Source organism: Physella acuta, unplaced genomic scaffold (genome assembly GCF_028476545.2).
Source record: "Physella acuta isolate Inbredline_101_S28 unplaced genomic scaffold, ASM2847654v3 ptg000090l, whole genome shotgun sequence".
Classification (NCBI taxonomy): domain Eukaryota; kingdom Metazoa; phylum Mollusca; class Gastropoda; family Physidae; genus Physella; species Physella acuta.
Window position 1 is genome coordinate 2,204,064 of NW_026731610.1, and position 24,506 is coordinate 2,228,569.

General features: G+C 32.1%; 1 protein-coding gene across 2 annotated transcripts; it reads left to right on the forward strand.

The window, feature by feature from the left end:
• The first annotated feature begins 13,465 nt into the window (after positions 1-13,465).
• Positions 13,466-18,066, forward strand: LOC131928057 (uncharacterized). 2 transcript variants are annotated; one of them, XM_059283970.1, is made up of 4 exons: positions 13,466-13,518; positions 16,220-16,466; positions 17,145-17,207; positions 17,777-18,066. In XM_059283970.1, the coding sequence occupies exons 1-4, from the start codon at positions 13,513-13,515 to the stop codon at positions 17,839-17,841; spliced, it is 381 nt and encodes a 126-aa protein (XP_059139953.1). In that variant the 5' UTR covers positions 13,466-13,512; the 3' UTR covers positions 17,842-18,066. The 2 variants fall into 2 exon arrangements, with proteins under 2 accessions (XP_059139953.1, XP_059139958.1); XM_059283975.1 differs by lacking the exon at positions 17,145-17,207.
• Positions 18,067-24,506: the final 6,440 nt, after the last annotated feature.

Here is a 24,506-nt window from a genome sequence, read left to right on the forward strand (position 1 = left end):
ACGCAGGCTGACAAGTAAGCTGTCCAATTTGATACCACTAAGCCTCCATAACCAAACGTTGATTTCTTATTTTTATTATAGAAAAAATTAGGGCTGGTTTGTCTTCTTCTTCTCTTCTTCGTTCTTAATTGTAGGGGGGATTCCCCTCAACATAATTAAGGATACGTGTCAACTGGTTATGCGCCATAGAGACCGTTGACTCCGATTTCAGCCTGCTTTTCTTTTTGGATTTGCTTCCATAGCCTTTGTCCAACCAAGAACAACCTTTTCGGTTTAACAACCATGAACTTTACCGACTCGACCATGCTGGATTGTATAAGTGCAGATCTTGTCACAACCATAATTGTATATTGGCAGATCTTGTCACAACCTTAATTGTATAAGGGCAGATCTTGTCACAACCTTAATTGTATAAGGACAGATCTTGTCACAACCTGGATTATATAAGCGTAGATTTTGTCACAACCCGGATTGTATAAGTGTAGATATTATCACTACATGGTTGGTTCAATGTAATTTGTCACAACTGCCGTTTTTCACCGTTAATGCAAAACAACATTAATATATTTGTATTTCACCACAGATCTTCTGCTGGAGTTGAGCTCAGTGGTTCTGGCCTTTGGTACCGTGGCTTCTTTCATGACTTAGACTCCGATCCTACTGACCGATGTCCAGTTGGGTGTGGCCGATTAAATATATGAACTAGACATCTCTATGGCATCATAAGATAGAATGACCAAAAGCTCATGTTTATTGTTAGATAATGTTTATAATTATTTTTTAAATATTTTATCAGTAAAATTAAGTTTTTCCCAAACATTATGTCCATTTCTTCAACTCCTAACACAATCTTGGTTAATAGCATAATAAAACACATTTAGTTATTATATATATATTTTTCTCAGTGATAATGGTGTCTTGATGAGCAACTTAAAGGTTTTTAAATATGTAATTACTTATATAATTATCTTTAAAGTTAAGCTAAAACAAAAGATTACTTTAATCTTCAACAAACGTATATAGTTTTGTTAAGTTAAAATAATTAATGATTCGTTCTTTAAGTTTGTAACACTACATGTTTTCGTAAGTTAAATTAAATTAATTTTTTACATGTTCAACTTACAAACGCCGAAGCTCATTATTTTACGTAGGAATTTTCTTAAATACCTGGTGACACACACAGGGTAATGCAAAAGTTATTTGAGCTGGAGTATAATTATATTGAATAAATTGATGAAACGTTTTATTCTTATTTTGTGCTTTTTATTACCAGTTTTTTATTTCCTGTTTTGTATTACCTGTTTTTAATTCCTGTTTTCATTACCTGTTTTTTATTTCTTGTTTTTTATTATCTGTTTTTTATTATCTGTTTTTAATTAGCCGTTTTTTATAACCTGCTTTTTATTACCTGTTATTTATTACCTGTTTTGTATTACCGGTTATTTATTACCTGTTTTGTATTACATATTTTGTATTACCTCTTTTGTAATACCTGTTATTTATTACCTGTTTTGTATTACCTGTTATTTATTACCTGTTTTGTATTACCTGTTTTGTATTACCTGTTATTTATTACCTGTTTTGTATTACCTGTTATTTATTACATGTTTTGTATTACCTGTTATTTATTACCTGTTGTGTATTACCTGTTTTGTATTACCTGTTATTTATTACCTGTTATTTATTACATGTTTTGTATTACCTATTTTGTATTACCTGTTTTGTATTACCTGTTATTTATTACCTGTTTTTTATTACCTATTTTGTATTACCTGTTTTGTATTACGTTTTATTTATGACCTGTTTTGTATTATCTGTTATTTATTACCTGTTTTGCATTACCTGTTATTTATTACCTGTTTTGCATTACCTGTTATTTATTACCTGTTTTGTATTACCTCTTTTGTATTACATGTTATTTATTACCTGTTTTGTATTACCTGTTTTGTAAAACCTGTTTTTTATTACCTGTTATTTATTACATGTTTTGTATTACCTGTTATTTATTACCTGTTTTGTATTACCTGTTATTTATTACCTGTTTTGTATTACCTGTTTTGTATTACCTGTTTTGTATTACCTGTTTTGTATTACCTGTTATTTATTACTTGTTTTATATTACCTGTTTTGTATTACCAGTTATTTATTACCTGTTTTGTATTACCGTTTATTTATTACCTGTTTTGTATTACCTGTTATTTATTACCTGTTTTGTATTACCTGTTCTTTATTAGCTGTTTTTTATTACATCTTTTGTATTACCTGTTAATTATTATCGTTTTTGTATTATCTGTTTTGAATTACCTGTTATTTATTACCTGTTTTGTATTACCTGTTATTTATTATCTGTTTTGTATTACCTGTTTTGTATTATCTGTTATTTATTACCTGTTTTGTATTACCTGTTATTTATTACCTGTTTTGTATTACCTATTTTGTATTACCTGTTTTGTATTACCTGTTATTTATTACAAGTTTTGTATTACCTGTTTTATATTACCTGTTTTGTATTACCTGTTATTTATTACCTGTTTTGTATTACCTGTTTTGTATTACCTGTTTTGTATTACCTGTTATTTATTACCTGTTTTATATTACCTGTTTTGTATTACCAGGTATTTATTACCTGTTTTGTATTACCGTTTATTTATTACCTGTTTTGTATTACCTGTTATTTATTACCTGTTTTATATTACTTGTTTTGTATTACCTGTTCTTTATTACCTGTTTTGAATTACCTATTTTGTATTACCTGTTTTTATTACCTGTTTTGTATTACCTGTTCTTTATTAGCTGTTATTTATTACCTGTTTTCTATTACCTGTTAATTATTATCTTTTTTGTATTATCTGTTTTGAAATACCTGTTATTTATTACCTGTTTTGTATTACCTGTTTTTTATTATCTGTTTTGTATTACCTGTTTTGTATTATCTGTTATTTATTACCTTTTTTGTATTACCTGTTATTTATTACCTGTTTTGTATTACCTATTTTGTATTACCTGTTTTGTATTACCTGTTATTTATTACCTGTTTTGTATTACCTGTAATTTATTACCTGTTTTGTATCACCTGTTTTGTATTATCTGTTATTTATTACCTGTTATTTATTACCTGTTATTTATTACCTTTTGTGTACTACCTATTTTGTATTACCTCTTTTGTATTACCTGTTATTTATTACCTGTTTTGTATTATCTGTTATTTATTACTTGTTTTGTATTACCTGTTATTTATTACCTGTTTTGTATTACCTATTTTGTATTACCTGTTTTGTATTACCTGTTATTTATTACCTGTTTTGTATTACCTGTAATTTATTACCTGTTTTGTATCACCTGTTTTGTATTATCTGTTATTTATTACCTGTTTTGTATTACCTGTTATTTATTACCTTTTTTGTACTACCTATTTTGTATTACCTCTTTTGTATTACCTGTTGTTTATTACCAGTTTTGTATTACCTGTTTTGTATTACCTGTTTTGTATTACCTGTTATTTATTACCTGTTTTGTATTACCTGTTATTTATTACCTGTTTTGTATTATCTGTTTCTATTACCTCTTTTGTATTACCTGTTTTTTATTACCTGTTTTCTATTACCTGTTATTTATTACCTGTTTTGTATTACCTGTTATTTATTACCTGTTTTATATTACCTGTTTTGTATTACCTGTTCTTTATTACCTGTTTTGTATTACCTATTTTGTATTGCCTGTTTTTTATTACCTGTTTTGTATTACCTTGTATTTTTTACCTGTTTTGTATTACCTGTTATTTATTTCCTGTTTTGTATTACCTGTTTTGTATTACCTGTTATTTATTACCTGTTTTGTATTACCTGTTTTGTATAACCTGTTTTGTATTACCTGTTTTGTATTACCTGTTATTTATTATCTGTTTTGTATTACCTGTTATTTATTACCAATTTTGTATTATCTGTTTCTATTACCTGTTTTGTATTACCTGTTATTTATTACCTGTTTTGTATTACCATTATTTAGTACCTGTTTTGTATTACCTGTTTTGTATTACCTGTTTTGTATTACCTGTTTTGTATTACCTGTTTTGTATTACCTGTTATTTATTACCTGTTTTGTATTACCTGTTATTTATTACCTGTTTTGTATTATCTGATTCTATTACCTGTTTTGTATTACCTGTTATTTATTACCTGTTTTGTATTACCTTTATTTATAACTTGTTTTGTATTACCTGTTATTTATTACCTGTTTTGTATTACCTGTTATTTATTACCTGTTTTGTATTATCTGTTTCTATTACCTGTTTTGTATTACCTGTTATTTATTACCTGTTTTGTATTACCTGTAATCTATTACCTGTTTTGTATTACCTGTTCTTTATTACCTGTTTTCAAAAACAGTTATTTTGTTTTTTTGCAACAATGTGTGATTAGGGGGGGGGGGTCAGATTGTATTACGTCATGTATTCTCATTTTCATCTGATTTGTTGCAGTACTTTTGCACTTTATATTAGTTTAGTTGTTGTAAACTGTTATTATAATTTTTGAATATACCTAATGTACACAAACGAATCTGACCAGTTGGGGTCCATTAATATTGTTTTTGTCAATCAATCTCGCCTACTTAGCGCAGGGGCGTACCGACTCATTCCGGTGCTCATGTGAACTTATAATTTTGTGCCTCCCATATTTATATATATTATATATATATATATATATATATATATATATATATATATATATATATATATCATCACCAGCATCAGCATCATCATCATTCCAGTAGGCCTCTTGTGGAGCATGGGAACGCTACCACACCTCTCCATAGTACTCAGTTCTGGTCGAACCCTTCACGTTGTGTCCACGACATTCAGGCTGCTTCTGCTTCTCCTAAAGCTGACATTTTTCAAGTTTGTTTTGGCTAACTTTCTTTCGTCTTTCCTTGGGGATTCTAATCTAGTGCATGTCTGGTGATGTTGCTAGTTGGTTTACGCCTTGTGTGTCCAATCCATCGCTGTTTGCGCTTTTGAATTTCTTTGAAAACAGGGCCTTGCCCAGTTTAGGTTATAGAGGTCAAGTAGAAGATAGCCGAAACAGAGCCTAGCGTAGTTAGGTAGACAAATAGATATAGAGGAGCTGACCGGTCACGTGAGACGGTCAGATGACCAGTGAGGCGTGGGTCAGCAGTTAGAGATAGGTAGCGGTAGAGAACGGTCAGAGATATGTAGAGGTAGGTAGCACTTAGACAAAGATAGCGCTGGGGAAAGAAGTAGAAGTTGAAAATAAATGTAGTGTTAGAGTTTGTATTGGAAGTGTAGTTGTCGTTAGATAGTGTTAGTAGACAGTTAGATCTTAGGACGTAGTTAGGGTAGGAGTAGGAGATTGATTTGTGTTGAATAACGAAACATTATAGAATATCTTGAATTGGACTTGTAAAGATTTCACAACACTGTACCAGGCGTACGTAAGAAAGGCGTTCCCCGTAGATAATGTATATATATATATATATATATATATATATATATATATATATATATATATATATATATATATATATATATATATATCTAATATATAAAGCTCAGTTCTGTATTAATATTAGAATATTACCGTGCGCATTTGTCTAAATTTATGAGTTAAAAAATTACCATTGAAAGTTTTGCGAAATAATTTTCATTTTTCAAACTGAAAGTAATAATTGTCGGCATGTTCATTAAACACAATTTTAAAAAAATATCATCTTTTACAAAATATCTAATTATGTCTTTATTTAGTCCTATAGCGTTTACTTCCTTTTGATAAATTAGTAAAACACAATTACTTCCCTTTATAAAACCATTGCATTAGTGGAAAAGCATTTACTTTTCATTACTTTGTTTTGGTGTTGGGAAAAAAATAATTACATAATTAGCGGGGATTGATCAAGTGTAAATGTTGTAGGTATTTTACGGATAAGCTTGGAGTATTATAATTGTTCATTAAATTGAAACAGGCGCGTTCGTTTAAGTGAGTGCAAAAACTATGAATAAGTTGGGGTACTATAGTCGTTTATTAAGCTAAAACAGGCGATTTTGTCCCGGGCGTTTATGTTCGCGTTAGTGCTTTTTTTGTGTTTAGGTGGGTTTGCGTTAGTGGTTGCGTTTTGATTTGGTTCGTTTTTGTTCTTTCTTTTTTTCGTTTTTGTTTGTGTTTTTTTCTTTGGGTTTGTATTTGTGTTTTTGGTTGGTTTTGCGTTTGGATTTGGTTTGTTTTCATTTGCTTTTTCGTTGTTTTTTTGTGTTGGTATTGGTGTTTGTGTTTGGGTTTGTTGTTAGGTTTTTGTTTTCGTTTGCTTTTTTGTTTATTTTTTCTTTGTGTTTGTATTGGTGTTTGTGGTTGTGGTTGGGTTTGTTGTTAGGTTTTTGTTTTCGTTTGTATTTGTAATTGTGTTAGCGTTATGTTTGCGTTTTGTTGTTTTGATTTTGGTTGGTTGTGGTTTGGGTGGGCAATGCCGGGTATAGAATGATTACTAAACACACAGGTAATGGTCTTTAACAGAAAGGTTTTATTATAGAAGCCAGAGCAGGGCCTGGCCGGGACGGCTAGTATATATATATATATATATATATATATATATATATATATATATATATATATATATATATATATATATATATATATATATATATATATATATATATATATATACATATATATATATATATATATATATATATATATATATATATATATATATATATATATATATATATATATATATATATATATATATATATATATATATATATATATATATATATATATATAATACAAACTTTCTACAACCCTGCATTACATTTGGTAGAGCATCGGCCCTCTTCAACCACCACCCTCACACTGGTGGATGTTCTTAAACCCCACCCTCACACCTAGTTTTTCGCCACAGTTCGGAAATGGTAACTTTTTCAGGCCCACTTGCTTTTCAATATGCGGCGAAGGCATCCATTAATGAAAGTCTGAAGTTTGTTATTAGTTTGTGTTGAATCTCCACTTCTCAGAACCATAGAGGGGAACAGATTTCATATTGTTGTTGAACAAACACTCGTATTTTAGAAATTGTAAACAGAGTTCTCGACGTGTCGGTTGTGTGGAGGCTTTTGATGTCCCCATCTGCTCCCCATCCCTGATTATTATACTTCTAAGATATGTGAAGCGATCCACATCAGAGATAGCCTATGTGGGAGCTCCCGTATATTGTTGATTCTCATCACCTTTGGGTTTTTTCCAGTTGATCTTCATGCCTGTCTTAAGTACCCGTTCGCTGAGTTTGCTTAGCGTGGACTGATATTTTTGTCGATGTTAGATGAGGTTGATGTCATCCGCAAAATCTAAACCCGTCAGTTGTTTAGTGAGGGTTTACTGAATTCCAGGTTTTTTTTTTGTCGGAGCTTGATCGAGTCATTGACTGTTGTGAACACATGGACACGCCTTGAGAACACACGGACACGCTTTGTGAACACACGGACACGCTTTGTGAACACACGGACACGCTTTGTGAACACACGGACACGCCTTGTGAACACACGGACACTCCTCTTGAACACACAGACACGCCTTGTGAACACACGGACACGCCTTAGAAATACACGGACATGCTTTGTGAAAACACGGACACGCGTTTACGGGTGATCTGATGCGTAGCTCAACATATAAGACAACCAATAACGAGTTACAAAACACAAGATTCAATAAAACAAAGGTTCGTCAACACTAAAATAATTTAGTGATATTTGCACTATCTACAACTAACACAGTCTATTCTAAACACAAAATAGGCCTACACACGCTGGTACAAAAACTAGGACACAGTGGCTAGTACAGACCTAAACTATACTAACCTTTGGTGAGATCTGAACGAAACTGGGGCAATCACACACATTTTCACACACCTTATATACCCTTACATAAACGAGTACAAAACACACTGCTATCACTCACAATACGAGGACTGAACAAGGACGAACGGAACAAGGTACCAAGTACAAACAACATTCACCCCCATTCACCCCCTTCACTATCAAAAAGAGCATTGACGAAAGCATTCAGTCTTGCCGTACTCAGATGTTCTCTATAATAGGGTTAGTCGACTTGATGTGGATGATCTGGCAGTTGGAGTCTACATCGAGCTGTTGGATGAAGTTGATACATTTTGGAGGGATCCCATAGTGATTTATCAACTTCCAAATGACACCTCAGTCCACACTTTGAAATGCCTTCCCAAAACTGAATAAGGTCATATTGAGATGTGATTTCCGCTCGATGGACTTGAATAAGTACGCGCATAGTGGCTATGTTGTCAGTACATGACAGGTGTAGTCGAAAACCTGCCTGCTCTGGTTTTAATTTCTTATCCAATGCCTCATTCAGCGAGCTAAAAGAATTTCTTCCTTGTTGATTCTAGCCTCAACGTCCATTCAATTTTTATAATCTCAACACCGCCCAATTTATTAACTCTTTATTAACACCACATCGCCATGTTTTCAAATATCGCGATGGACGTCACGTTCTCTCCCCTCTTACCTAGTAATCGCTTCCTCTACCTATTGTTTACAACACGCTTACAAATAAAAAATATCCCACCCCTCTACTTGAGACATAAAATACAAAAGTGTATTGTGCCTTGTCGTCACAGGAAACAAAAACGGTGGCGTCTAATGTTGTTAACCCTTGTCTTCCTAAATTATTTTTTAACTTGTTAAAGAAATTGAATGTTTAGTTAAGGATTCTGACGCGAGTTTTTTCACAAGGGACGCTACTCGTGGCTGTAAACAAGGCTGTTATAATTTTAGAACAGTTGTCTTTCCTCTCGTTTCTCTATTAGGGAAGACATGTGGGGAAGACACGCGACACGTCTTTTAAAATGTAAACAAACGTGCACGAGGTGCACTTAAAATAAACCCCGCTGCGAAAGTGACAACGGCATGGCGACACTTTTTGGAAAACACGCTTTCATGTAAATAAAATAAGGATCGCTTTTGTTGTCACCATGATAATGTATACCTATAAGTTCTCTCCGCCTTTATCGACCTAGTATGAATTTCGCGCGCGCGCGTATGTGTGTGGTGGTCAGATCAAAAGAAAATCGGAACGGTCATAAAAAACTTAATTACTTTTCCAGACTTGTAAAAAACATGTCTACCCCCGCATACCTCACGTACCAACGCACTAAGTCCCCCTGTCGCCCGCGCTTAATGGCTTCGCTTAATTACCTGCAGTGATCGCTTCAGTGAACCCGCTATTAAGCAACCACGGGTCGTGCAGGGGAGGTTCACGGGCGGATCGATACGTAACAGCTGTCGGTAATGAGTAACAGCTGTGGTTAAATCGAAGTCAGGACACAAAGAACTTTCTACTTTTGTCTACAATAGCACACCCCTACCCTCAACCCCGACCATCCCTCTCAATCCCCGACCATCGGTCTAAACCACCCTCACCCCTCTCCGTTTACTATTAAACATACATACAATCAAATAAACAAACCAACAAATTAAACAACAAAGAAAAGAAATATATCAAATAAATTAAACAAAGTAATTAAAATCAAATTAATTAAAATGAATTTCAAACAAATAAGCAAATTACGTAACTCGTTAATAAAAATTAATAAAAATAATACATTAAAATTACAAAATTAAAATTTAAAAAAATTAAACTAATTAAAAAATCAAATCCACTCCCCCTCTCCCCCTCCCTCCCCCTTCGTCTGCCTCAAATCCACTCCCCCTCTCCCCTTCCCCCTCCCCCTCCCTCCCCCTCCCTCCCCCTCCGTCTGCCCAATTTTCCTACAAATTCTGGTGTTAGTATGAGTCGCGTCTGCTTTGAGCGCCTATTAAGTTTACAGGATGAAATTTTAAAAGCCTTTGATGAATTGGAAAAACGTTAATAAATAAATAAAATATAAGAAGAGTTTTGTTCTAATTTAGTGTGTGTGTGTGTGTGTGTGTGTGATTGTGTGTGTGTGTATATATACGTGTAGCATACGCGTACTAGAAAACCAACAAGGTAATGTCCGGTTGCTCAACCTAATTACACCACCAGCTGTCGCACAACAGCTGTTGCATAATGACCTACGTACTTCGTGGAGCTAACAAAGCGATCGGTAAAATCGATTAACGTGGTAACAGGTGTTCCCACACTTAACGCTGGCTTTGCGGAGAGACACTTAGCTCTTTCAATTAAACGCGGGACCCCTGCTGTGATCGGTTCGGCGAACAACACATAAAATCGGTGAAGCATAACCAATTTAATTAGGCGGGACATCATGCCGTGATGGCCCAGCGGCTGCGATCGATACATTCCCATTAAAAAATTCCCATTAAAAAACGCGCAGCCCGGAAAACTTCGCGGGCGGTCGATACGTAACAGGTGTTACATGTCTGGTTAATGGATGTTATTCACAAAGTACACGCTAACGCACCCCTACCCTCAAACCCCATCATTACTCCCCCTCTCATCCACCAACACCCCTATCCGTTTACTATTAAACATACATACAATCAAATAAACAGTGTCTTTTATTTTAAATACCATACATCAAAGAAAAGAAATATATCAAATAAATAAATAAACAAAAGTAATTAAAATCAAATTACGTAACTAGTTAATAATAATTTAACTAATTATAAAATAAAATAAAATTAAAAAATAAACAAAATAAAAATAATTAAAAAGTAAACAAATAATCAAATTACGTAACTCGTTAATAAAAATTACACAATATAAACAAAGTAATTAAATTAAACAACAAGTAAACAAACAAATTAAACAAAATAAAAATACAATCAAAGTAATTAAATTACGTAACTCGATAATAAAAATTAATTAAAAATGTAAAAACTCATTAAAACTCATTATAAAACGCATTAAAATTACGTAACTAGGTCAATGATGACGTCACAAGGTCAATGATTACGTCACAAGGTCAATGATTACGTCACAAGGTCACAAAAAGGTGACCTACTTCCCCACCACCTGCGCCAACCCCAGTTGGCGTAGTATTTTACTATATGTCGTTGTACCAGGCTCCCCCTCCACCTTACCCTCCGATGCGCCAGTTGGCGTAGTATTTTACTATATGTCATTGTACATCCCGCGCATCCTGCTCCCCCTCCACCTCCGAGTATTTTGCTATATAACCATTGTACATCTCCCCCTCCACCTGCGCCAAAAAATCGGTCCAAAAGGGACCTAATATACTACTTCTCAATACCACCTAATTTTTATAATCTCAACACCGCCCAGTTGATTAACTCTTTATTAACACCACCATTTTGTTTGTAAACATAAACACAACGAATTAATATAATCTCAATACCACCTAATTTTTATAATCTCAACACCGCCCAATTTATTAACTCCTGACACCACCACTTTCTCTTTAAACATCGACACAACGAAAAAATATAATCTCAATACCACCTAATTTTTATAATTTCAACTCCATTTAGATTTCTACTTCCTGTTTGGGTGTTAACTATGGCGTTTCCTTGTAAATTCTATGGGATACACATAAACTGTTGAATTTCTAAAAATACTTGGGTTTTTATAGGTTAACACATTACAGAACGTAAGTAAGATCCCGTCACTCTCCTGGGTATAATTTAAAGTTAACGATATAGATTATATCAATATGTATGTTCCAGAATAGTTCTAGAATCTCGATCTAAATCTATTTCTAGATTTATCATGGAGGCCACTAAGTTAACGAGAGTCCTTCTGTTAATTCTATTATATAGTTCGCATGGATATAATTCGCTTTTTAAAAATATATTTTTACTTCATGGGGCCATAAAAATAAAAACAAATCTTAAGCTTACAATACTTTAGAATTTTAATATTTTTAGAATCAATGTTATAAAAGTTGCAAATGCTGAGAAATTGAAAATATTTTTTTTGAATTTAAGGCTACTTTTCTATTTATTTTTAATTCATTCATCCGGATGTTTCACTTTTGTAAGACAAACATTGATTGGCTGAACATGAACTCCGTGATCGATAGTTATTTGTTTACAAAACTTTGCAGATAAAGTTTTTAAATAACGTAATGCTATTTTATATCACATGACTTAGTACTGCAATTTCGTTTACATTGTGTATAATAAAATTTATGCTAGCCTATCGAATGTCATTGTTTATGTCGCATTTTCCACGTGAAAACCAAATTGCTTTTGCCTTTTTACTTTCTCATACACGAAGTATAGAGAAAGTATTGCTTGGTACTTTGACAAAATTTAACAAAATGAAACTTCACCCCGATAAAACCAAGTCAATGATTATTACGACTCATCAGAAACACCTTCGTCTTCCATCTACCTCATTACGCATACTATTGACAATACAAACATTGAACAGGTTAACAGTTACAAATGCCTAGGATTGATTATAGATCACAACCTCACTTGGTGCGATCATATTCATCTTCTATGAATGTCGTTATTAAAGACAAATTTTCAACTAGCAAGGATAAAGAACCTTCTGGACTATAGGAGCAGGCTGGTTTTTTACTTTCTCGTATATACGAAGTATAGAGAAAGTATTGTAATCGTGCAAAAAAAAATCGAGATTTTTACAAATCTCGACGTTTTACACCTCACTGATACGGAAAAACATAATTTTGCAATCTTGTCCGTATGTCTCTCTGTGTGTGTGTGTGTCCGTGTGTGTGTGTGTGTGTGTGTGTGTGTGTGTGTAAGCACGATACCTTGAATACCGTTACAGCTAGGTTAATGAACTTTTGTATATAAGTATTATATCAAATTTGTAGATCTGTATCAACTTTTCAGCGAATTCCGATAACCGGAAGTGGAACTTTTTCTACTTTCAATTTCTCGAAAGCCGCTAACTTGAGTACTATTTCAGATAGATGAATGAAATTTTACGTATAAGTAAACGATCTAATTCTCTGCCTTCTTTCAATTTTGAACAATTTCCGTTGACCGTAAGTAGTAATTTACTCTATTTTTGATTTCTCAAAAAACGCATGTGAATTAAAGTACTAATATTCGCACTATTCTACACATTTAGTTTGGCGTTCACGTGGTGCGCGATTCTTTTTACGAGATTCTATTCTATTTTTAAAAGTTTAAGTAATTAAAAATGGATTTAAAATATTGTTTATATACCGAGTTGCCATCCCCAGTAGTGTTACATAAGAACATTCGAGAAAGTTTAGGGGAGATCACTCCCGATTTAGTGTTATTATTGCTTGTTTTTCTCTATAGTCTATAGGTTCAGTCCCCAAGCTCTGATAGGGAAAATACACTACGATCTGGAAATGGGGAAGATCCATTTTTTTTTAATTTCCCGCGCATCTTAGACACAGCCAGTCCCGCTCTAAGTAGCCTACACTCACACGCACACGTACACATGAACGATGCTAATTAAAAAAAAATTGTCAGCAAACTTTTCACAACTCTGCTTTACAGCAAGTCATCCATCAGAGTCGGAAGAATGCTGTTCATTGCCTGGATTCTGAGTTCAATGTTTATTCATGCAGGTAAAATTAAAATCCTATCCAATATAGTCTTTTTAAAACATATAGTATGACTATCTTGATTTTTTTTTATAAACATAGCAAAAGTAAATTACTATAGCTATAAGAATCAAAGGAATGACCTCAATATTCTTAGATATTTTTTATTACACCAGTATAGTAATGCCTCTATTTAGGAATTTGATCCGCTCTAAGATTACTGTTTCTCCCAGACTTTTTTTCTCTGGGGAGGCACTTGGTATTTTCAGGGGGGGGGACTAAATTTTGGGGGGGGGAGGGGGAGTGGACACTGGTAAAAATATGTTTTATATATAAATTCCATTTCGTTCTGGGGAGGGCCGTAGGTTTTCACGGTGAGAGGGGGAGAGAAGCCTGGAAGAAACTCTCTAAGATGGGACGATATGATACATTAGGTTTTCCCGGCTCCAGAAGGTTATAGAAATGCACAATTTAATTTGTCCAAAAAAATGTAAATTGTTGCTCGAGTACACTGCATACTATATAATCGGTAACGATATAGTGGGGGGGGGGGGGGGGGTAAAACGGTGAAAATTGATGATCTGTTGTAAAACGGTGAAAATTGATGATCTGTTGTAAAACGGTAAAAATTGATGATTTGTTTTAAAACGGTGAAAATTGATGATTTGTTGTAAAACAGTGAAAATTGATGATTTGTTGTAAAACGGTGAAAATTGATTATTTGTTGTAAAACGGTGAAAATTGATGATTTGTTGTAAAACGGTGAAAATTGATGATTTGCTTTTTTCTACGACTACAATCGTCAACGTCATTTCCCGCTCGTGGCCAAGAAACACGGGGCAGATGAAGTAGAGTTCAGCTGCTTCGGAGACCTTGGTATGTGAAGGGATAATGTGACAGGCGCTATACCCAGCCGTTTTTGCTAGGTACCCATCAAAGCTGGGTGGACTTAGTTCCCTTCATTTGAATTCGAACGTCTCGGGTTAGATGTCTATCTTTCTACCGCTAGGTCACGCCGTCTACCCATTACAGTACTTTCTCTATACTCTGTACACGAGAAATTACAAACAAAAATGTGCATAGCTCAAATTTGTTTTCCACAATCATAAACACAGTGTGTATACATTAATTCCCACATATCTCTCCAGAGGCGTAGCGACCGCTCCCGGCGCCCGGGGACAAACTTTCAATTTGGCGCCCCACCCCCATATAAAATAGCAGCTAAAATGGGCTTATTTTGGCGCCCCCGAAGACATGTAACCCCCTCCCCACCCACCCCCCCCCCCCCCCCCCCGTTGCTGCGCCTCTGTATCTCTCACACTATGTGCATAATTAACATCGTATGGATGCTGTTTTTTTTTTTGTGATTTGTCGTTTTAATTGTATTTTTTTTAATATCTACATTTTAATTCAAGAAAGCAGGGGCAATGTGAACTCGCTTGAATTCCAACGAGATCATGGAATTATTGCCACGTTAGATGGGTACCTACCCCGCTGTACAGGGTGTGTGGTGTGGGGGAGGGACCCACTCATTATCTATGGACGTATGCATATACCACAGGACACGTTGTACGTATTGGATGAGGCAGTCTTTTTTGCCTTGGCTTGTGCGCTTGATTTAGATTCTTCCCACAAAAATTATGACTGCACAAACTATTCCGACCATGATTCCTTCACCCCGGTTAGTATTCTGCTTTTCAAAGTTTTTTTTTCAATAGATTTTGGTTAAAATACATAAGATGTTAAAATTTGTTCTATTATCGAACAGCTCAGAAAAAATACCTCGTTAGTACACCGTCCCTGAGTCCACACAGCTCTGATAGGTACCTAACTCACATTAGGGAAAGTAAAGACGACTGGGCATAGTGCTGACCACACTATCTCTTCATATGCCGAGGTCACAGAAACAGGTGAACTCTTCTTCCCTTGCCCCATAGACCGTCAGGTTTGGAAGGGGAACTACGTACTTTTATCTCTAATAGTTTACAGGAGTACAAGTATTAAAACTCTAGCACCTCATTGTCTACTTAGACAATCTTCAATCCATGACTGCTGTAGTACACGACAATAATTGTCTATTGTGACAATCTTCAATCCACGACTTCTGTGGTACACGGCAATCATTATCTACTTAGACAATCTTCAATCCGTGACTTCTGTGTAACACGGCAATCATTGTCTACTTTGACTATCTTCAATCTATGACTTCTTTTCTACACGGCAATCATTTTCTAATGTGACAATCTTCAATCCATGACTTCTGTACTACACGACAATCATTGTCTACTGTGACAATCTTCAATCGATGACTTCTGTACTACACGGCAATCATTGTCTACTGTGACAATCTTCAATCAATGACTTCTGTAGTACACGACAATCATTGTCTACTTAGACAATCTTCAATCATTGTCTCATGTGACAGTGTTTATTCCTTTTCTACTGTTACAATCTTCAACCATTGTCTTGTTTTACAATCTTCAATCATTGTCTTCTTTTACATTCTTCAATCATAATCTACTTATACAATCTTCAATCATTGTCTACTGTTACTGTCTTCAGTCCTTGCCTACGGTTATAATCTTCAATCAATGTCTACTGTTACACATTTCAATCCTAGTCTACTTTTACAATCTGTGTCTACTGTTACCATCTTCAATCTTTGTTTACTGTTACAATCTTCCCACATAAGCACATTGACTTACGAATATGTTTTTCTCTTCAGATTTGCATGTTTAATTATCGAATGTTCCCGCCAAATAGCTGCCAAAAATGGGAAGGTAATCCGAGGTACCAAGATGGCTGCTACTGCGACGACGGAGAACCCAAACTTTGGTATTCGTATATACCCGCAAGGCTGTTTAGAAAGACCACGATGACAATTCGCTTTATTTACGATGGACGAACTTTCAAACAGCAAAGACGGTTCCCATACAGAGCTAATGATACGCTGTTCGTCAAGGACCTAATTGGTAAACTAACTCATTATGTCATAGTAATCATAGTATATTTATAGTATATCATATATATATATATATTATAGTGTATCATAGTCATAGTATATCATGGTAATCTGGGAAAACAAATATAGACATCAATCAATTTGCTTTGCAATGCATTTATTTAAGGGTTAAGATGATGAAAATGATAACTATAGCAATAAAGAGTCGGCCTCTGTATTGTATATTAAATATGTTTGGAATTCCCAACGTTCTACATACAAAAAAAAACCCATGCCTGCTTAATATTTTAACTGATAGGTTACTAAGCAGAGTTTCTTCCACGCATCTCTTATACCCCCCCTCCCCCCCCCTCCCCGAACGAGATGGAATTGATATAGTAAACATACAGTTTTACTAGTGTCCCCCCCCCCCGAAAAATGTTGACCGCCCCCGCCCCCTCCCAAATCCCGGAGAAAAAAGTCTGGAAGAAACACTATTACTAAGAGACAATATTTAAAAAACAAAAACACGTTGTGGTGTCTAGGATATAGTGCGCAGAAAAAGCGCCCCAATGTTTAAGATCTAAGAAATGAAGTACCAATTTTGTTTACATTTAAATGACAACAGTTCTAGCCGGCCGGAAATTGCACATGTGTTCGCTTGTAAAGGCTTATAGCACACGCTGATAAACTGTGATGATATTTTCAGACCGCGGCCACATAACTCGACCCAATCACAAGTCTACTAACAGATCCGCACGCAGGCTGACAAGTAAGCTGTCCAATTTGATACCACTAAGCCTCCATAACCAAACGTTGATTTCTTATTTTTATTATAGAAAAAATTAGGGCTGGTTTGTCTTCTTCTTCTCTTCTTCGTTCTTAATTGTAGGGGGGATTCCCCTCAACACAATTAAGGATACGTGTCAACTGGTTATGCGCCATAGAGACCGTTGACTCCGATTTCAGCCTGCTTTTCTTTTTGGATTTGCTTCCATAGCCTTTGTCCAACCAAGAACAACCTTTTCGGTTTAACAACCATGAACTTTACCGACTCGACCATGCTGGATTGTATAAGTGCAGATCTTGTCACAACCATAATTGTATAAGGGCAGATCTTGTCACAACCCTAATTGTATAAGGGCAGATCTTGTCACAACCTTAATTGTATAAGGACAGATCTTGTCACAACCTGGATTATATAAGCGTAGATTTTGTCACAACCCGGATTGTATAAGTGTAGATATTGTCACTACATGGTTGGTTCAATGTAATTTGTCACAACTGCCGTTTTTCACCGTTAATGCAAAACAACATTAATATATTTGTATTTCACCACAGATCTTCTGCTGGAGTTGAGCTCAGTGGTTCTGGCCTTTGGTACCGTGGCTTCTTTCATGACTTAGACTCCGATCCTACTGACCGATGTCCAGTTGGGTGTGGCCGATTAAATATATGAACTAGACATCTCTATGGCATCATAAGATAGAATGTCCAAAAGCTCATGTTTATTGTTAGATAATGTTTATAATTATTTTTTAATTATTTTATCAGTAAAATTAAGTTTTTCCCAAACATTATGTCCATTTCTTCAACTCCAAACACAATCTTGGTTAATAGCATAATAAAACACATTTAGTTATTATATATATATATATTTTTCTCAGTGATAATGGTGTCTTGATGAGCAACTTAAAGGTTTTTAAATATGTAATTACTTATATAATTAGCTTTAAAGTTAAGCTAAAACAAAAGATTACTTTAATCTTCAACAAACGTATATAGTTTTGTTAAGTTAAAATAATTAATAATTCGTTCTTTAAGTTTGTAACACTACATGTTTTCGTAAGTTAAATTAAATTAATTTTTTACATGTTCAACTTACAAACGCCGAAGCTCATTATTTTACGTAGGAATTTTCTTAAATACCTGGTGACACACACAGGGTAATGCAAAAGTTATTTGAGCTGGAGTATAATTATATTGAATAAATTGATGAAACGTTTTATTCTTATTTTGTGCTTTTTATTACCAGTTTTTTATTTCCTGTTTTGTATTACCTGTTTTTAATTCCTGTTTTTATTACCTGTTTTTTATTTCTTGTTTTTTATTATCTGTTTTTTATTATCTGTTTTTAATTAGCCGTTTTTTATAACCTGCTTTTTATTACCTGTTATTTATTACCTGTTTTGTATTACCGGTTATTTATTACCTGTTTTGTATTACATATTTTGTATTACCTCTTTTGTATTACCTGTTATTTATTACCTGTTTTGTATTACCTGTTATTTATTACCTGTTTTGTATTACCTGTTTTGTATTACCTGTTATTTATTACCTGTTTTGTATTACCTGTTATTATTTTCCTGTTTTGCATTACCTGTTATTTATTACCTGTTGTGTATTACCTGTTTTGTATTACCTGTTATTTATTACCTGTTATTTATTACATGTTTTGTATTACCTATTTTGTATTACCTGTTTTGTATTACCTGTTATTTATTACCTGTTTTTTATTACCTATTTTGTATTACCTGTTTTGTATTACGTTTTATTTATTACCTGTTTTAAATTATCTGTTATTTATTACCTGTTTTGCATTACCTGTTATTTATTACCTGTTTTGTATTACCTCTTTTGTATTACATGTTATTTATTACCTGTTTTGTATTACCTGTTTTGTAAAACCTGTTTTTTATTACCTGTTATTTATTACATGTTTTGTATTACCTGTTTTATATTACCTGTTTTGTATTACCTGTTATTTATTACCTGTTTTGTATTACCTGTTTTGTATTACCTGTTTTGTATTACCTGTTTTGTATTACCTGTTGTTTATTACTTGTTTTATATTACCTGTTTTGTATTACAAGTTATTTATTACCTGTTTTGTATTACCGTTTATTTATTACCTGTTTTGTATTACCGTTTATTTATTACCTGTTTTGTATTACCTGTTATTTATTACCTGTTTTATATTACCTGTTTTGTATTACCTGTTCTTTATTACCTGTTTTGAATTACCTATTTTGTATTACCTGTTTTTTATTACATGTTTTTTATTACCTGTTCTTTATTAGCTGTTATTTATTACCTGTTTTCTATTACCTGTTAATTATTATCTGTTTTGTATTATCTGTTTTGAAATACCTGTTATTTATTACCTGTTTTGTATTACCTGTTATTTATTATCTGTTTTGTATTACCTGTTTTGTATTATCTGTTATTTATTACTTGTTTTGTATTACCTGTTAGTTATTACCTGTTTTGTATTACCTATTTTGTATTACCTGTTTTGTATTACCTGTTATTTATTACCTGTTTTGTATTACCTGTTATTTATTACCTGTTTTGTATCACCTGTTTTGTATTATCTGTTATTTATTACCTGTTTTGTATTGCCTTTTATTTATTACCTTTTTTGTATTACCTATTTTGTATTACCTCTTTTGTATTACCTGTTATTTATTACCAGTTTTGTATTACCTGTTTTGTATTACCTGTTTTGTATTACCTGTTTTGTATTACCTGTTTTGTATTACCTGTTATTTAATACCTGTTTTGTATCACCTGTTATTTAATACCTGTTTTGTATTACCTGTTATTTATTACCTGTTTTGTTTTATCTGTTTCTATTACCTATTTTGTATTACCTGTTATTAATTACCTGTTTTGTATTACCTGTTCTTTATTACCTGTTTTGTATTACCTGTTATTTATTACCTGTTTTATATTACCTGTTTTGTATTACCTGTTCTTTATTACCTGTTTTGTATTACCTATTTTGTATTGCCTGTTTTTTATTACCTGTTTTGTATTACCTGTTCTTTATTAGCTGTTTTGTATTACCTGTTTTGTATTATCTGTTATTTATTACTTGTTTTGTATTACCTGTTAGTTATTACCTGTTTTGTATTACCTATTTTGTATTACCTGTTTTGTATTACCTGTTATTTATTACCTGTTTTGCATTACCTGTTATTTATTACCTGTTTTGTATTACCTCTTTTGTATTACATGTTATTTATTACCTGTTTTGTATTACCTGTTTTGTAAAACCTGTTTTTTATTACCTGTTATTTATTACATGTTTTGTATTACCTGTTTTATATTACCTGTTTTGTATTACCTGTTATTTATTACCTGTTTTGTATTACCTGTTTTGTATTACCTGTTTTGTATTACCTGTTTTGTATTACCTGTTGTTTATTACTTGTTTTATATTACCTGTTTTGTATTACAAGTTATTTATTACCTGTTTTGTATTACCGTTTATTTATTACCTGTTTTGTATTACCGTTTATTTATTACCTGTTTTGTATTACCTGTTATTTATTACCTGTTTTATATTACCTGTTTTGTATTACCTGTTCTTTATTACCTGTTTTGAATTACCTATTTTGTATTACCTGTTTTTTATTACATGTTTTTTATTACCTGTTCTTTATTAGCTGTTATTTATTACCTGTTTTCTATTACCTGTTAATTATTATCTGTTTTGTATTATCTGTTTTGAAATACCTGTTATTTATTACCTGTTTTGTATTACCTGTTATTTATTATCTGTTTTGTATTACCTGTTTTGTATTATCTGTTATTTATTACTTGTTTTGTATTACCTGTTAGTTATTACCTGTTTTGTATTACCTATTTTGTATTACCTGTTTTGTATTACCTGTTATTTATTACCTGTTTTGTATTACCTGTTATTTATTACCTGTTTTGTATCACCTGTTTTGTATTATCTGTTATTTATTACCTGTTTTGTATTGCCTTTTATTTATTACCTTTTTTGTATTACCTATTTTGTATTACCTCTTTTGTATTACCTGTTATTTATTACCAGTTTTGTATTACCTGTTTTGTATTACCTGTTTTGTATTACCTGTTTTGTATTACCTGTTTTGTATTACCTGTTATTTAATACCTGTTTTGTATCACCTGTTATTTAATACCTGTTTTGTATTACCTGTTATTTATTACCTGTTTTGTTTTATCTGTTTCTATTACCTATTTTGTATTACCTGTTATTAATTACCTGTTTTGTATTACCTGTTCTTTATTACCTGTTTTGTATTACCTGTTATTTATTACCTGTTTTATATTACCTGTTTTGTATTACCTGTTCTTTATTACCTGTTTTGTATTACCTATTTTGTATTGCCTGTTTTTTATTACCTGTTTTGTATTACCTGTTCTTTATTAGCTGTTTTGTATTACCTGTTTTGTATTATCTGTTATTTATTACTTGTTTTGTATTACCTGTTAGTTATTACCTGTTTTGTATTACCTATTTTGTATTACCTGTTTTGTATTACCTGTTATTTATTACCTGTTTTGTATTACCTGTTATTTATTACCTGTTTTGTATCACCTGTTTTGTATTATCTGTTATTTATTACCTGTTTTGTATTGCCTTTTATTTATTACCTTTTTTGTATTACCTATTTTGTATTACCTCTTTTGTATTACCTGTTTTTTATTACCAGTTTTGTATTACCTGTTTTGTATTACCTGTTTTGTATTACCTGTTTTGTATTACCTGTTTTGTATTACCTGTTATTTAATACCTGTTTTGTATTAACTGTTATTGATTACCTGTTTTGTATTATCTGTTTCTATTACCTATTTTGTATTACCTGTTATTAATTACCTGTTTTGTATTACCTGTTATTTATTACCTGTTTTGTATTACCTGTTATTTATTACCTGTTTTATATTACCTGTTTTGTATTACCTGTTCTTTATTACCTGTTTTGTATTACCTATTTTGTATTGCCTGTTTTTTATTACCTGTTTTGTATTACCTGTTCTTTATTAGCTGTTTTTTATTACATCTTTTGTATTACCTGTTAATTATCATCGTTTTTGTATTATCTGTTTTGAATTACCTGTTATTTATTACCTGTTTTGTATTACCTGTTATTTATTATCTGTTTTGTATTACCTGTTTTGTATTATCTGTTATTTATTACCTGTTTTGTATTACCTGTTATTTATTACCTGTTTTGTATTACCTATTTTGTATTACCTGTTTTGTATTACCTGTTATTTATTACAAGTTTTGTATTACCTGTTTTATATTACCTGTTTTGTATTACCTGTTATTTATTACCTGTTTTGTATTACCTGTTTTGTATTACCTGTTTTGTATTACCTGTTATTTATTACCTGTTTTATATTACCTGTTTTGTATTACCAGTTATTTATTACCTGTTTTGTATTACCGTTTTTTTATTACCTGTTTTGTATTACCTGTTCTTTATTACCTGTTTTGAATTACCTATTTTGTATTACCTGTTTTTATTACCTGTTTTGTATTACCTGTTCTTTATTAGCTGTTATTTATTACCTGTTTTCTATTACCTGTTAATTATTATCTGTTTTGTATTATCTGTTTTGAAATACCTGTTATTTATTACCTGTTTTGTATTACCTGTTATTTATTATCTGTTTTGTATTACCTGTTTTGTATTATCTGTTATTTATTACTTGTTTTGTATTACCTGTTATTTATTACCTGTTTTGTATTACCTATTTTGTATTACCTGTTTTGTATTACCTGTTATTTATTACCTATTTTGTATTACCTGTTTTGTATTACCTGTTATTTATTACCTGTTTTGTATTACCTGTAATTTATTACCTGTTTTGTATCACCTGTTTTGTATTATCTGTTATTTATTACCTGTTTTGTATTACCTGTTATTTATTACCTTTTTTGTACTACCTATTTTGTATTACCTCTTTTGTATTACCTGTTATTTACTACCTGTTTTGTATTATCTGTTATTTATTACTTGTTTTGTATTACCTGTTATTTATTACCTGTTTTGTATTACCTATTTTGTATTACCTGTTTTGTATTACCTGTTATTTATTACCTGTTTTGTATTACCTGTAATTTATTACCTGTTTTGTATCACCTGTTTTGTATTATCTGTTATTTATTACCCGTTTTGTATTACCTGTTATTTATTACCTTTTTTGTACTACCTATTTTGTATTACCTGTTTTGTATTACTTGTTATTTATTACCAGTTTTGTATTACCTGTTTTGTATTACCTGTTTTGTATTACCTGTTATTTATTACCTGTTTTGTATTACCTGTTATTTATTACCTGTTTTGTATTATCTGTTTATATTACCTCTTTTGTATTACCTGTTATTTATTACCTGTTTTGTATTACCTGTTATTTATTACCTGTTTTGTATTACCTGTTATTTATTACCTGTTTTATATTACCTGTTTTGTATTACCTGTTCTTTATTACCTGTTTTGTATTACCTATTTTGTATTGCCTGTTTTTTATTACCTGTTTTGTATTACCTGTTCTTTATTAGCTGTTATTTATTACCTGTTTTGTATTACCTGTTAATTATTATCGTTTTTGTATTATCTGTTTTTAATTACCTGTTTTGTATTACCTTGTATTTATTACCTGTTTTGTATTACCTGTTATTTATTTCCTGTTTTGTATTACCTGTTTTGTATTACCATTATTTAGTACCTGTTTTGTATTACCTATTTTGTATTACCTGTTTTGTATTACCTATTTTGTATTACCTGTTTTGTATTACCTGTTATTTATTACCTGTTTTGTATTACCTGTTATTTATTACCTGTTTTGTATTATCTGATTCTATTACCTGTTTTGTATTACCTGTTATTTATTACCTGTTTTGTATTACCTTTATTTATAACTTGTTTTGTATTACCTGTTATTTATTACCTGTTTTGTATTACCTGTTATTTATTACCTGTTTTGTATTATCTGTTTCTATTACCTGTTTTGTATTACCTGTTATTTATTACCTGTTTTGTATTACCTGTAATCTATTACCTGTTTTGTATTACCTGTTCTTTATTACCTGTTTTCAAAAACAGTTATTTTGTTATTTTGCAACAATGTGTGATTAGGGGGGGGGTCAGATTGTATTACGTCATGTATTCTCATTTTCATCTGATTTGTTGCAGTACTTTTGCACTTTATATTAGTTTAGTTGTTGTAAACTGTTATTATAATTTTTGAATATACCTAATGTACACAAACGAATCTGACCAGTTGG